Source organism: Odocoileus virginianus, unplaced genomic scaffold (assembly GCF_023699985.2).
Source record: "Odocoileus virginianus isolate 20LAN1187 ecotype Illinois unplaced genomic scaffold, Ovbor_1.2 Unplaced_Scaffold_4, whole genome shotgun sequence".
Taxonomy (NCBI): domain Eukaryota; kingdom Metazoa; phylum Chordata; class Mammalia; order Artiodactyla; family Cervidae; genus Odocoileus; species Odocoileus virginianus.
This window is the reverse complement of record NW_027224266.1, coordinates 856,793-873,415: the sequence shown is the minus strand read 5'-3', so window position 1 is coordinate 873,415 and position 16,623 is coordinate 856,793. Positions and strand designations below refer to the sequence as shown.

General features: G+C 41.9%; 1 protein-coding gene across 5 annotated transcripts in view; it reads left to right on the top strand.

The window, feature by feature from the left end:
• The first annotated feature begins 3,028 nt into the window (after positions 1-3,028).
• Positions 3,029-16,623, top strand: part of RPS6KA3 (ribosomal protein S6 kinase A3) — a 98,396-nt gene continuing 84,801 nt past the window's right edge. For 2 of the 5 annotated variants that reach the window (XM_020914418.2, XM_020914416.2), the window contains exon 1: positions 3,410-3,497. Coding sequence is in view for 1 of the 5 variants with exons in the window: in XM_020914421.2 (XP_020770080.1) it covers positions 3,429-3,497 (69 nt within the window). In the remaining 4 variants the exon portion in view is untranslated. Of the gene's footprint in view, positions 3,051-3,146; positions 3,498-16,623 lie in introns of those variants that run through there. The other 3 variants (XM_020914419.2, XM_020914421.2, XM_020914422.2) reach the window with 3 other exon arrangements.

The window sequence follows — 16,623 nt, the reverse complement described above, 5'->3', positions numbered from 1 at the left end:
TGTGTTGGGGGAAGGGGTATAGAATCAGTAGGTAATTGAATCAACCCTTTCTGCAGATTTTGCACTGAGGAGCCCCAAAAAACAATGGAATGTGAGGGCATCTCTTAACATTACAGAACTTTAGGAATATATAAAAGGCTCAATGTTAAAGGAAAATGCTAACGCAGAACTGCCCTGTACAGCTATAATGCCAGTCTCGACAAGTAAGCCACATATGTAAGTATACATTTTATAGTAGCCACATTAAAGAAGTAAAAAGAAACAGGAAATTAATTTTAACAAAATATTTTAACTCAATATATTGAAAATATCAACTTGTCATTATTACTGAGGTCTTTACATTCTTTTTTGGTACTAAGCCTTTGAAATCTGGTGTGATCTCAATAGCAACCAGCCAACCTTGTTTTACGTGCTCAAGAGCCACGGTGTGGCTAGTGGCTACCATATTACCCTGCACAGGTGCTCTCTAGAGGCAGCTCTTCTTTGAATACCTAAGAATTTTCCTTTCTTAAAGGTGGGGGGGGGGGGTAATCCTGCTCAGGGCAATATTACCATCTACGTTCAAATAACTCATTTTGTTGCCACCTGCAAGACAAATCCCCCAGTTTTCCCAGCAAGAGTGAGTGGTTGCACCACTCTTGGATTTAATAAATGAAAGAAGTCAAAAAGTTTATTGTTGACCAAAAGAAAAAAATCGCTTTCTTTTCTTTCTGGGCAAAAGGAAGGAGAATAATGTTTTGCCAAATCAATTCACATACTATCAACTTGAGCCCATTTGCAGGACAGCCGTGCTAGTGAGTGGTACTTTAGCCCATTATTAAGTTCATTTAATGCTTAACTCCTGCAATGTGACCACTGTTCACACTACTTTTTCAGATGAATTCGCTATTTTAAAAGTTATTCCTCTGAATCAACTTCCTACTGAAATCAACTTTTAAGTATGCGAACAACTAGATTTATTTTTAAAAGGTTGGCTCACCCTTTGAGTGGAGTATTTCGCATTGGACACATGATAACTCTTTTCAACTGTATGATTTTACTAAAGAAAGAATGTTAATTGGAATAATTGATCACCGTTTGGGGGGGGGACTAATTTACCTTAAACTAACCAAACTGACCGACTTCTTTTCGCTGTAAGGAATGGTAACGTGCTTTGCAATATAAATGAAAGCTAAATCTGGCACTTTGTACATAAATGCAAAACGATATACAATTGCTTATCTTCAAACTACTGCAGGCTGGTTTTACTGTCAGGAGTTACTGAGACGGTGACTGCCAAATTAGCTGAGGTTTGGGTCCAGATTGGATTTGCAGCACTTGAATCAGCATGCTGGGGGAGGTGACAAAATCACGAGCTCCGTCCTCCCCACCCCCACCCCACAGACCACGCTGAGCCTGCCCAGATGTTGCTCAACCCTGAGCTGTCCCCCTGAGTCCAAGGCTGCAGGAGAGGGCGCGCAGCGAGGATTTCCGGCCGCCTCCTCGGGCTCCCTGAACAGATGGAGCCTCTTCAGGTGGCCACGGGGCTCCCGGGCCTCGAGCCTGTGCCCAGGGGCGCGCCAGCGAAAGCAGCAGAAAGAACGAACACCTGCCTCTCTCGGCCAAGAGAGAAACCTTGCACCGCCCGCACAGACCCGGCTGGGCAGCTAGGCGTGGGGCTCTAATCTCATCCTCACACCTGCGTTAGGGAGGAAGGTCAGGGCTCTCCAGGTGTGTGGGTCCCTGGAGGATGAAAGGAGCTGTTAAGAGGCGTGCATAGGAGCGCAGCGGGGGACGCGCTGTGGTCGCCGAGCGTGGGAGGACCCGGACGCCTGGGCAGAGGCCTGAGGGGATGGAAGCACTGGCCGGCTTGGAGATTTCCCTTTACTTTTTTTCCTTTTCCTTGTAGGGCGATTAGCCAATGGCTGCGGTAGCTTTCCACTCAGCCCGGCGACTTTTACACAATTCTGCCCCGGCGCACTGAGCTCGCCGGGCACCTGGCGCCGGGAACATGGGGTCGAAACCGCCGCCCCCACCCACTCCAGACGTCCAGGCCTCTCCTTTCACGCTCTCCCCGTCTTCTGGCGCTCCATCGCCGTCTGGGGATTGGGATTCCTTAACCTAGGGCTTCCCTGTCTTGGGCAGGAGTTAGAAGCCCTCCCTCTCTCCCCTCCTCCACTCGCCGCCAGCCTGATTTTTAATCTAATCTTTTATGTAAAGTCAACAGAAAAGCAGGAATCCCGGGCTCCTGCCACCAAGATATTTTAAAATAATTCCCCAACCTCTGCCGAGACCGGCAGCCTTAAAGAACCTCCTTGTTTTCTCCTTCGTGAAGATTTAGGCTGCGGAGAACCGGGGAGGAATTGGAGGGGACGAGCTTGGAGGGTCGCGCCTGAAGCCAGAGGGCTCTGCGGACTTGGTTGGGGGGGGGGGGGTCGACTCTTGCAAGACGAAGCAATTCCCGATATTAAAAATAATATAACACAGAAGCGTCCGTTTGAGGAGCCTTGACTCAAACCGAGAGCCGAAGCCCCAAGCGGCTCCAGGACACGAAGCCTTCAGTGTCCCCATCGTGGGGGTTAGAGGGGCAGGTGAATGCCCATCGTATGACCCTGGGAGAGGGTGGGTCCTGGGCCATTACGAGATGTGCCCATAGACTCGGCGCGCCCACATGAACCCACGGAAGAATCGGGCCGAAAAGACCCCACAACCCCTCCCCGGGTTCTTGGTACTGTACCGCACCCTCTACGCCTCGCCGGTCTCTCCCTAGATGGGTGGGGACCACTATTCTCTACATCCCTGAGGAGCCTTCAACCTGCTCGGACCCGTGGCTCTTAGAAACTCTCAGCCTTTCGCACCTCCTCCTTTCCCGCTCTTTCCCCCACCTCCCGCCGACGCCCCCAGATTTCTCCGTTCGCCCTTCCTGAAAGAAGGCGAGGCCCAGAAGCTGAAGCTGGGGCGAGGAAGGAGGGACGAGCGGAGCGCCGCGGCTAGGGGCGTGTCTTCCCAGGCCCCGCCCCCGGGTGCGCGCGGCGGTGGCGGCGGCGGCCGAGCCTCGGTCTGAGAGACAGGTATCGCTTAGGCGCCATGTTGTGAGCGGAAGTGGGGGAGCGCGCGGGGGCCGCTGTTCTGCTGGGAGCGGGCGCGGGAACCGGCGGGGGGGGGGGCGGAGCTGTAGTCCCGGCGGCGGAAGGAGGAGAGGAAGAAAGGGGCGAGACCCGGTGCCGGGCAGCGGCGCGAGGCTCTCGCTCAGCGCGCGGGCGTCTCCAGCCGGGCGCGCGGCGTTCGAGGGTCTGTGTCGGCGCCGAGCCCTCTCTCGGGCAGCCGCCGTTGCTGCTGCAGCTGCTGCCGCCGCTTCTACCGTGGGGCTCGGGCGGCGACGGAGCGGGGCCGGCCGCGGGGCGGGCGGGGAGGGAGGAGGCGGTGAAGGCGGCGGGCCGGGGGGGAAGATGCCGCTGGCGCAGCTGGCGGACCCGTGGCAGAAGATGGCTGTGGAGAGCCCATCCGACAGCGCTGAGGTGAGTGCAGCCGGGCAGCCGGGGCCGGCGCGCCCCCTCCCCGCGCCCCCGCCGGTTCGCTCTCTTCCCGGGAGCCGGCCACTCGGCCCCTTCCTCTGCTGCTCGCTTCTCCCCTTGGTTCGGGATTCCGGTTTGGGTAGTTGGGGTTGGTCTGTTTGCCCTTCTCTTCCTCCCACCCGCACCCCCTCTCCCTTCGCTCGCTAGAGGGGCTGTGGTGTGGTGGCGCGTGGGGTTTGGAGTGGGCGCCCGGGCTTTGCAAGAAGCCGATTTTCATCAACTTTGCGTGGGGGGAGCAGGACGCGGAGCGGGGGCCGGCGAGGAGTTGGGAAGTTTGGCCCTGCGTGGTCGGGGGCTTCCCTGGACCCTGGTGACTTTGGGGGATGCGGGAGGGGTGTGGATTGGGTTCACTGGAGAGCGGGGACTCTCGAGTCCGGTCAGGGGACAGGGTTACTCTGGGGAACCGGGCTACCCTGGGGAACCGGGCGCGCGTGGGCAGGAACGGCCCAGGACAGGGGTGGCGACCTGTGGGGGGGGGGTTCGGATAAGGGGTGCAGGACAGTCGAGGGTTTGGGGCCCCCTCCCATCTGCCGCAGTAGTTTCTGCTGCTGCGAAGGAAAAAGGGGAAGCTTGAGGTTCTCCATCCCACCCACCCCCCGCCCCGTTTCTGAGGTTGCTGAGCTTGAGGACCCCGTCTCTTCGAGTTTAACTTGAGTTTCCTGTCCGCGGAGATGATACGATGATATTCAAGGAGATCAGCGGCCGCAGTAAAGGGCTTTCTGGTTTACCTCGCCCGGGATCTGATGACCGTCCCTGAGATACCCACCCTGGTGACCCAAACCCAAACGATATACCCAAACAGGGCCAGACAGAATTTCCCCGGCTCTTCGCAGCCGCTTCTGTCCCAGAACCAACTCGGGGTCTGTGAAAATAATCCAGACAAGACCCATTCCAAGGCATCAGCGCTCCTCTCCGGAGCGGAAAATCAATTCCTGATGGTGGCGCGTCTGTGATTCTTCCTTCTTGACTTTTTGCTGTCTTCTATCCCCACAGCGGACTTTGGGGGATTACAGGATGATAGGCTGCGTGTGTGTGATAGTTACTGAGTGAGTGACCCCATTTCTGGAAAGCATGACTGAAGCGCGGGGGCGGAATGGGGCAGGCTCTGATGAGTGGTGTACTTGGCGGCAGCCGCTGCCCTGCCGGCCTCCGCAGTGTGAGAGGTGGATAGGGTTACTGGTTACGTCAGTAAGACCGAGGCTCAGTTTTGATCTGAGATGCGGGACACTTGCATTCTTGAGTAGAATGGAGGGGGAGGGGGACGGGGATCAGTTCAAATCACTTTGCACTTTTTGCCTGGTCACCTCCGCTGCTGAATAAAGTAAAATGTTTACTTGCTCTCCTTATCGCAAGCAGAATTGTAATAGTGCTTACGGTTGGTGCTTTGCATTTTGCGACTTGGATATTTTTAAAACCTAAACGAAACGCTGTTCTTCCATGGAAAACACATTGATAGATGTTTCCTAAAAATATATTTTTTAAAGGAAATAAGGTTTTTAAGTCTGGCGAAATTAAGAGAATTTCATTTAAAATGCCAGTCGAATATTGTAAATTTTTTGTAAGGAAATCAAATTTAGAATGTTTAATCATCTTCTGAATGGATAGTGTGAAAAGATAATGTGTCTGGTACTCTTTTCATTCATTTTTTTTTTCTTCAGAAAAATTTTTTGCTTTAAGTACCATAGGTAAAAGGTATGTTCTCAAACTGCCGACCTTGTGGAAAGAAATTGAATTTGCTTTGAGCCTGATTTTTAGATGCAAACGTTAACATTTGCTACTCGTAATCAGTCCACATTTCTGCTTGGCATTTATCAATGTGTTAAAAAAAGTCATTTAAGATTCCACCTGATCCTTTTTCTATGCAGCATACATTTGGATAAAGAAAACACAAAACTAACGTTTATTTAGCACTTACTATATGCCAAATACTGTGCTCATGCTATTTCATTTTATCCTTCCAATCCCCCAACAGAGTAGGATTTTGGTCTCCATTGTTACAGATTAAGAAACTGATTTCAGAAGTTAAGGGCACAAAGATTATAAATAGTAAATGGCAGAGCCATAATTCAAAGCCAGGTGAATATAATTCATGTGCTTTACTTTATACTAGGGTAGATGTTTCATATCTTTTGTGGGAAAAATCAGTATAAACAAATAAGCCAATAGTTAGAGGCCATGTATTTTTCAGAAACAATTATGGTATTATAAGATGTCTCATTTGTTAAAGCCTACTTATTTCAGTTACTGTCATGGTTTCCAGAACCTTGCAGATAGGTTTCCACAACTTGCCATTTTCAAGTAATTTTCCTGAAATTCTGGCATAAGGTATTTCAATCAGAGCCAGTGTTGTCCAGATTTATTAAAATTAGATTCTAACAAATTGCCTTTAGATATTTTATTGCTTTTGCTTATTCAGCTGTTTCAAGTAAATTACTTCTGACACAAATTTGAAAATACTGAAGCCAGTAAGGAGAAGGCTGAAAATTTTCATTTGGATGTCTAATATTGGACTTAATATTATGCCGTCTTCTCCCCAGTAAGTTCTTATCAGTGAATAATTGTATTTTACTAGAGTAAAATCATTTTTGAAAAGTCATCAAGTAAAAACACCAAAATGTTTCTCTTCAGGCTAAAAGATTTTAGGGTCCTTCTCTATAGAGATTTACATTTACAGTCTCTTCCTTAGGAGACTGAATTCTTCAAAGCTGAGACTTTTTTTTTCTTCTTTATATCCTTAGCACTTGACACAGTGCCTGGCATATACATAATATAGGCCCCCTAGATGACCAGTGAGTTAATTACGAAGGTCAGGAATAGGGTAATTGTCAGTCTTATTTCTATTCTTATCGTTTTAATCTTAAATTGAAATATGAGCAATCTTATAAGAACTGAGTACCTCACCAAAAGTACAGGCAGTTTCTTGATTCCTTTATAAGTCTTCTTGACCTCATATGGGTCTCATGGTGCTCCAAACAAAAAAACCCTTGTGGTTGAACTCAAACATGGCTCAGAACATGATAGGCTAGAACTATGCCAAATGTTTAAAGAAGCAAATTTAGAATAATAAAGGAAGTACTATGTAAGCAAAGTCAAGGTTGGTACAAGATTAAAAACAAAATAGCTTCCTAAATGCTCCAGGTTAATTCAAAACTCTAATGAATTATTCAAGATGGTAGTGTATTTTTGAATATGTGACTGTTTAGTACATGGATATCAAGGGATTGTGGCTAACAGTTCTACAAACTCCAGCCTCTGCTCTTAGGGACATTTACTGGATCTTAAGCCTGACTTAAAGTGACACTTTCTCAGTTTTAGTAAAGATAAATTCTCGTAAACCTAAATATGAATGATTTTAAAAAAGAATAAAATTAAGGAGATTGCTTTATAGAAATGTGCTATGTAAAAATATAATAGCTACCTTGAATTCCTTTAAATAAGATGTACCCATAATGCATTGGAAAATATTAACTACATAAATATTTACAAAAAACAAGACCCTTGTTTTGAAAACCATCTTCACTGGATGTGCAACCTTTTGTAATCTCAAAGATTATATTGGATTCTGTATGTTTCCACTATATCAATATTAGATTTCTTATATTTCATCTGTAAGGAAAAACATTCTATTAAAGTGTGATCTTTGATTTTGAAAAAAATGTTTTATTAAGTTTCTTTTCCTTTTCCTGTTTCATTTTTACCACTTTTCAGGTTTTTTTCTTTCCCCCAAGTGAAGATCTGAGGAGAGGACAGGTATTGTTACATGTCAACTGTCGAGTAGCTGTGACACATTATTGAACACTTTGCTGTCTTTAGTGATTATAATATTAAATATTAGTTTTTTTAAATTAAATTTAGGAAACTTTGCTTTATTTTGGCAGCTTGATCCTATACTAACGGGGTTAATCCAAAATGAGAAACTTCTTTGATACATTTAAATTTTAAGATAAAGAGAGAAGCCTATCCAATTAAAGAAACAAGTATAGGCAGACTTTGCCTTTTCATCATTGTTTCTGGAAATCACAATGAGTATATCTTATTTTTATATAAAAAGAGTGGCATAATTGGGATGTGCACCCTTGACCAAGGACATGACATTTGGTAAATTATAGAATGATCAAAAATATAGCAGATCGTTTATCAGAAGTCTGAATTGCAGAAGAGTTGTAAAGATTTTTTTAAAATTTATCATCCACTAAAAAATTTATGCCATTGTGATCATTGACAAGATTTACTCTAGAGTTCCATACTCAGGGACATGTGATCTGCTAGGCTGTGAATGATGGGTGACCTCACGTGGCCCAGTTTGTCCAGTGCAGACTAAATATTTTAGACCTAGTGGTTTCAGATTACAGTGTACAACAGTGACATCTTGGTGGTCTCTTGGTAATGCATGAATGTAATAGTGCTCAGTTGTTTATGTTTTTTGGTGGATAACAAGTTTTAAAGCATAGAGTGCAAGTGAGTAAATGTATATTTTACACATCCCACTCCCTATTTCACGTAATAGGAAGAAAAAAACCAAGTAATTGTATTTTAATACTTGGCATTAGACTTACACTGGCACCACACACCACCCCCTCAACCTTAGGAGTTGATAACAGTTTCCTATGTCATTAATCTGGAACGATTATCAAATCTCAGTTACTCTTGTTTTTCAATTTTATACCAAATAGCAAGATAACTAAATCTTAATTGTTAAGTAAAGTGTGTCAGTTAGCAAAACAAACACAAACATATATGTTGTATAAAACAGTATAAAATATAGCCATATAAAACATAATGATCATTCAATACATTTGGCTATTTTAAGCAAACAAGTTAGTTACTAGCAATTAAATATTTCAGTTTTACTTATTCCACTCTGTGGGATAATTTGAATGTATAGCAAAGTGTTAAAGAACAGACTTCGGAGCCATGAAGATCTGGGTTTGAGCCCTGCCTCTACCACTTAATATCTTTGTAATCTTATGCAAGTTATTTAAAATCTCTATGCTTTAACATTCTAATCTGTAAAATAAGCATAAAAATAATACCTACTTTATCAGGTTGTGATGGAAATTAAATGATAACGTATGTAAAGCATTTGGTTCAGTACATGGTTTAAGCATTTAATAGTTAAAGTGAATCATCTCTCAAACAGAACTATTTTAGTAAATTCTGGGTTTTTCTTCTGGGATAATTTTTCCAGAATCAAACAGAACAATTAAAAATGGTTTATTTGGTTGACCTGTTTTAAAAGAACCTTTGTAATATAGGAATATAATTGTAAGGGTAAGGTGAACAGAAATCTCTTGAATCTTACCCTTTTTTGTATTGTTCCCCTCTTCGATAGTGTCTTTAAAGGGGGGAAACAGATAAAGAACATTTTGAGGAATATGTGTGGAAGAAAGAAAAGAAAGTATGTTCATATTTCAGTAATGCTTAAATTGGAAGCCCTCTCACAATCCATGGCATTCTTGTTTAGTTAGCAGTAGTTTTTTTCCCTTAGTGATATATAAGATAATAGTGTATCTTAACACATGATGGTGTCTAGTAATTGATGAAATATGATATATTGTATTGTATATGTCAACCTCTTGAAGGAGATGTGTCTGTGAAGAAATAAACTTAATATATAGTATCAATAAATAGAATTTTAACTCACTTTCTTAAAAAGTACCAAAACAAAATGTGTGCGTCTTTTTATATTTTAGGGTCACTTCTGTTAATTTTCTTTTTTAGGGACAGAAATCAATACTGCACACCTCCCTCCCCATTACTAGAACCATTTTTGTTTTGGTTATTTGATTATGCTATGAGTAGCTGGGTTTTCCTGTCTAGAAATACAGTCCTTTCGATTTTATTCTGTTACGTGATACTGGTACTTAAGCAACTTTCAATAGTATATATAGTATTTTCAACTGAGAAGTCTCTGAAAATTTGCAAGATGTGTCTGTGTCCCAACAACCATCTTCTCCCTCCAAAACACACACACACACACACACACACACACACACACGAGGATCATGACATAATCAAATAAATTTGGGAGTTGTGGAGTTAAATGAGATGTGACTAATGTCTTTACTGCCCAACATCTTAGAAATTTAAGATGATGATGTACATGATGAATCTGCAAAAAGGAAATAGCTCAAAGTGTTTGAGACTTGATGTCAGCACCCCTTTTTCATGAACCATCTATTGAAGTCTCAAAGGACATAAGTGCTTTGCAGAACACAGTTTTGGAAAGTCTGATAACTATAGTAATAGGATCCAGTATTGCCTGGAAACAAGCTGTTATGTTTAATTGACTGTATCAAAGCTTTTTTTTTCTGTAACTGTCAAAAGTTTTTATCTCATTTTGAAGTCTTTCTAAATTAATTTGTGTAACAATTTTCCACCTTAATAGTGGACTAAAATTTAAATGCACTAACTTAAAGTTTTAAATAATTTAAACTTTTAAAAGCCAATGTTCTGAAATTAGTGGTCATATTCTATCTTAATATCAAGCTAATTGCCCCTACTAATTGACCCCCTTATTGACTTGCTGTGTAACTTATTTTTAATATTCATAGTTTTTTTTAAAACCTTATCACTTTCTACTTAATGCTGCTGTCAGTCTATCTACCTGTCCCATTCTTTTTTAATTAATTGCTTCAAACTTACAGTTACTAGAAAATAGCTAGGATTAATAATATTTTGATGCAGCTGTTTTTAACTTGGGAATATTGTTACTTCATCTTTTAAAAAATTTGCACTTACAGCTTACTAAATAATGTAAGGGCTTCCCTGGTGGCTCAGATGGTAAAGAATCTGCCTGCAATGCAGGAGACCCAGGTTTGATCCCTGGGTTGGGAAGGATGCCCTGGAGAAGGGAATGGCAACCCACTCCAGTATTCTTGCCTGGAGAATTCCATGGACAGAGGAGCCTGGAGGGCTACAGTCCATGGGATTGCAAAGAGTCAGACACAACTGAGCGACTAACACTTTCACAAATAACGTAAAATGACTTTCTCACCCTTTTTCTGATCTCTGTCCATCATATATACATACCTCTGGAATCAGGGATGTTTGACGGACATATTACCTACTAACAAGCTGATTTTACATTTCAACCTACCATAGTGGAATAGCTCAATTACTGGCATTACCTACTCTGAATCTTTACCTTCTTCTCCTGAAGTTGTCAGCTAGAAAGAAATGTGAATGAACTAAAGATCAGCCTGCTGCAAGACTGAAAGCTAGCCTGCTGTCCCACCTGAAGTCAGCCCTCCACTTTGTCTTTTGGAGGGTATTGTGTGTGTGTGTGTGTGTGTTTTCCCCATGAAACAGTGCTAGTTCCCTGAATATTACATAACCATACATTTATATGTAAATCCAAAAGCATTTTTATACTTCCTATTATTCTTCTCCTCTATTAGTATGAATAGAATTACAGCAGTAGCATAACTTAAGTCAGATTTGCCTGTCTTAACTAATATTCTATCCATGGTCTCTTACATACCTTAAAAACTAATTATGTTTTATCCACCATGTTAATTGATTTTTATAATTTTACATGTGATGATGATCTCATCTTCATTTCTGACCTGGTCATCTAGATTTCTGTGAGCTTACCTCTAATCCTTTGGGCCACAAAACTTGTTATAGGAAACTTGGTATAGTCATTTGATATGAGTTATAAGCAGATGTCAAATGATAGCCTGAAACAAAAGTTCATTTTGACATTAAGAGCTTGAAGTACATCTCAAGTGCAGTGTTTGGGGAGATATCCTCACTCCAGAAATCTTGTAGAAGCTATACTAAAAACCTCAGTTATGCAGGATCTTATTTTGCTTCTTCACATTTAGGAGCAGAGGAGTCTATCTGAAAACAATATAAAATAATAGGAGAGATTCACTTAAACAGCTTCTAGATAGGCACTGTTCGGTTGCCACTAGCCACATGTGGTTATTGAGCACTTGAAATGTGGCTAGTATGAGGAACTGAATTTTTTAAATTAACTTTAATTAAAATTTTAATAGTCACCTGTGGCTATTGGCTACCACATACAACAGTACAATTCTAGATCATAGAATACAAGTTGAATCCTTTTTTCTACACCAGTGTTTTTCAACTCTACCTTCTATTGCTTTTATTTTAAAGTTAATAGGCTTAATGCTTTTTCTAAATGAAAAGTATATTGAATATGCTTTTTCAAATTATGTTTAATCAGCTTTGTCTTGTCTATCTTCCACCCTGAAGATTTTGATAAGTGATACATGTACCTCAAATAACCATTCTGCACTTTATACAACTCTACTAATTTTACAGTGACATTTCTCATTCAAGTGGTAACATCAAAGCATTGGGGAAATTTAGCAATCCAAAATTGTGCTTTTTGTTCACTATACTGTACTAATTAATACTGGGAAAGTAGATTGATACATCTTGGAGATTAACATTTACTCTGAATACCTTTTCTTTGATTGGGGTTTCCTTGGTGGCTCAGATGGTAAAGAGTCTGCCTACAATGCAGGAGACCTGGGTTTGATCCCTGGGTCAGGAAAATCCCCTGGAGAAGGAAATGGCAACCTACTCCAGTGTTCTTGCCTGGAAATCCCATGGATGGAGGAGCCTGGTGGGCTACCATCCATGGGATCGCAGAGTCGGACATGACTGAGCGACTAACAACTCTGTTTTCTTTGACTAGATGCTTTGTGTGTATCAACTTGAATGAGAGATGTAATTAACCTCAACTTACAGATGAGGAAACTGAAGCCTAGAGAGGTTAAGTAACTTGTTCATGATTGCACAGCTATTAAGTGGAGGAGGCAGAGTTCAAACACCAAGTCTCACAGATTGAAAATTCCATTGATTTTCCACTAGACTGCCCAGCTTTGGTTGAGAACAGCTTATAGGTGAGTGACTTGGTCAAAATGACACCTCCTCCTCAGGGATAAAGGGTCCATATGGTTTGTACTGAACACATGTTTTTATGGGAATGTATAGGTAGACTTAGAAAAGCAAAATTGATATTACTCTTCAAATAGAGCTTGGATAAAATAACCTTCTGTGAGCTGGCTTGAGAAATGGCAGTTTTGACATTGTATGGGAAATTTTCACAATTTTTAAGCTGTCTTACAAGTGAGAATTTGAAACAAAAACTACTGTACTTGAAAAAGGAGGTTTGCCCAGATGTAACTTAACCCCTCTCCATACAGAAGCCCCTAGGTGTGTGCTTGAGTAACTGCTGTTTTTTAATTGCAGCTTATTAAATCATTACCTCTTTATATTTGCATCTTCTTTTCAGAAAAAATCTATTTGACTTTCCCTCAGAGTGCCAGAAAACAGGGTCTGGCTGAACCTGAAAAAGTTGCCAATTATCTTGCTACAGTGAAAGAAAAGGAAATTTAAAGAAATGTTACATAATCATTGGTGACTTTTTTTCACTCCTTGGATTTTTTTTAACTGTTAGGTTAAAGAGCCCCAGTTAATCTTCTTAAAAAATTGAGATATGATTTATATGACACAACATTTCCCTCTTAGGAAGTATGTAATTCAGTAGTCTTTAGTATATTCATAAAGTTGTGCAACCATCATCACTATCTGATTTCATAACTTTTTCATCACCCCCAAAATCCCATACTCATTAGCCAGTTACTCCCTATTCACTCTTTCCCCCAGCCCCTGGTGACTAATAATCTAATTTCTGTCTCTGTAGATTAGTCTCTTATGGACATTTCATATTAATGGAATTATATGATATGTGGCCTTTGTTTCTGGCATCGTTCATTTAACATAATGTTTTCAGGGTTCATCAGTGTTGTAGCATTTGTTTCAGTGCTTCATTTTTATGGCTGAGTAATATTCTGTTGCATGGTTATAGCAGTTTTGTTTAGCCATTTATCTGTTGATGGACATTTGAATTGTTTCCACTTTGGGCTATTACAAATGCTGTGAACATTTGTCTACAAGTTTTTGTGTGAATATGTTTTCAGTTCTCCTGGGTATATGCCTAGGAGTGGAATTGCTGTGTCATATGGTAAGTCTATATTTAATTTTTTGAAAAACTGTCAAATTGTTTTCCAACTGGTTTGTACCATTGAAAGGACTGATGCTGAAGCTGAAATGCCAATAGTTTGGCCACCTGATGTGAAGAACTGACTCATTTGAAAAGACCCTGATGCTGGGAAAGATTGAAGGCGGGAGGAGAAGGGGACGACAGAGGATGAGATGGTTGAATGGCATCACCAACTCGATGGACATGAGTTTGAGTAAGCTCTGGGAGTTGGTGATGGACAGGGAGGCCTGGTGTGCTGCAGTCCATGGGATTGCAAAGAATCAGACACGACTGAGCGACTGAACTGAACTGAACTACCATTTTACATTCCCATCAGCAGTGTATGAGAGTTTCAGTTTCTCCACACCCTCACCAACACTTGTTATTGTTTTTTCATTATAACCACCCTGTGTGTGTGAAAGTGGTATCTCATTGTGGTTTTGATTTACATTTCTCTAATGAATGAGGATGTGAAGGATTTTTCATGTCTTTATTGTCTAGTTGTATCCATAATTCTTGTGTATGTTTTGTTGCTGATTTGGGAACTTAAATGGAGTTTTACTCTAATGCTAATACAGAAGATGCTTACCTATGTCATGCTGTATGCATTGTTCTCAGAAAACTTAGTTTCAGTTTGTACTTTTAAAAAATTTGCTTCATTTTTAGATGTGATAAATAAAAAGCTTTTTCTAAAACAATAGCTTTCCAACTGAGTGAATAGAGACCTGCCTTCTTTGGAAATATCTTAGGATACCTCATCACCTGGGCCCACCTCCCAGCTAGGGCAGAGTTTCTAAAGAAACATGTCTAGGAGTAAAAGATTAACTTTAAAAAATTATAGAAAAAAAGCAAAAATTGAGGTGATATTTTTCCTTGCAGTCCCTTCAGCCTTCAGTCTTGTTATACTATAGTTTCTTACTTAAAGCAAGACCATAGCAATAAATAGAAGACCAATCAAACCAGAGAGTCTATAATCTCTGAAATTAAATATAAATAAATAAATGAATTTTCAAGAATCCACCTCTTAATGTGAGATATACAGATGTTTCATTTAAAGAAGTAAAAATGCAAAGCAAAACCCCTGTTTGCCTTCTTTCCTTCAAGTTCCTGTTGGCTCTTGGTATAATTCAAGAAGAATAGCTATCAAAATGGATGTTGGTAGCAGTAAGGGGAGTTACTTAAAGAGAGGTGTCACTGGCAAGTTAAAAATTTAATTTGCTTTAGATTATTAAAAAGAAGAGCCCCAAATGAGTTTTAAAGTGATCTCTCCCCCCTGGCTGTTCTGAGTTTGTATAGTATATTACTAGGTGATAATGAATAAAATAGAGTTCTTTCCTTTGGAATATTATAATGTGAAATTATTGAGGTGGGCAGACAGTTGAGTAACGTGAAGCAAGCTACGTTTGCCAGAAACAATATAAACATAATTGGATCTTTAGGGGAAAATTATGATTTATGGTGTTATAGCAGTTTTCCATAGTGCATTTTTAACCATAATATGGAAACTTAGAAAATAAATGTTATTACCCCAAACAGCCAATAAAGTTTCTTTTAACATGTATGCGCACACACACACACACACATATGTTATTTCAACATAAAAAGTAGTTATTTGGAAGAGACTTCTGTTTATGCCAAGATGGAGGAGTCTTTTTTTTTTTCCCTTAGGTCTTCCTTTGCAACTAAAACACCTAACAAACAAGCACAGAAACACTCTGAAATGTGGAAATAAGAAGGCAGACTGTCTGCAGACTTTGAGACTAAAGGAATGACACAAATAGTGAGTTCTCTGGGTGTTCTTATCATCTCCCGTATATCCTGGAGGGTGTTGTAAAAGCCTTCAACCTGGAACCAACAACAGGCACAGCCAAAACAGACTCCAAGAAAAGCCAGTTCTCTTTAACCAGACTGTGGGGGGAAGGGTAGGCTAACAACAGTAAACCTTTTTGGCAGCACCCATCCTACTGTAGCCAAACACCAACAGAAAAACCCCACCCTACTCCTAAGCAGCAAGTGGCAGTGCTTGGATTCCTCTACCCCATGGTGTTGACTGGGCAGCTGAGGGACCTCATCTTCCCTTCCTGCCTAGGAAAAGCAGACAGCACTTTGATTCCCCCTGCTGAATGGTTTTGGCAGGTTGTGCAGGGACCCAATATTCCCTCACTGCCACCCCTGTCCCACTCCCTACAGAAGGAGGTGGTGTTCTCACTAAAGTAGTATCTGTGGGGTCCAGCAACCACTGAACCTCCACCCCAACCTGAAGGAAGTGAGACATAACAAGGTGGTGTGAGGCAGGGCTAGTCCTGGCTAAGCCTCCCCACCGCCCTGTGTTGGTGAAGTGTTGAGCCTCCACCCTCACCCAGCATCAACAAGGTAGAGCAAGATGGTTGGAGGTGGCCTAGTCAACACTGCTTCCCCCTCCCATGATGCAGTAAGGCCCAGGTGCCACCCCAATCTGGCAGCTACGAGTCAAAACAGTGGTGGATGACAGGGCTGATTGGCACTCCACTCCCCACTCTCCCCTCTCCTGTTGTCAGCTGGGTCTTTAAGGGAGCTGAACTTTCCTCTCTGCCTTGCAGGAATGAAGCAGTGTGAGTCAACCCTCCACTTCCCCTCTCCCTACTGTCAGTGGGATCTGTCAGGGAGCTGAGCTTACACCCCTACTCTGTGGCGATGGGGTGGTGCGGGTTGGTGCCCCACTTTCACTAGGAACAAGAGTGAAGCTGAACTTCCATCCCACCCATCTGCAAAAAGGCAGTGTGAGTCATTGCTCTACTTTTGCCAGGGTGGTGTTGGCGGAGCCCAGCAGGAAGCTGAACATACACACTCACCCTGCCCTCACACTACACCTCAGCTGGTAGACTGCCTGCTAAAAAAGAGTAAATAGGATTCAGAGTCTTAAATTCTCCAAGATGTCCATTATTGCAGTTGAAGTTCACTTAAGAACCAGGAAAGTCATATCATGAATGAGAAAAAAAGGCACCAGATACCAACACTGAGATGCTTTAGATGTTGGTTTTCTAACAAGGATTTTAAAACAGCCAGTAT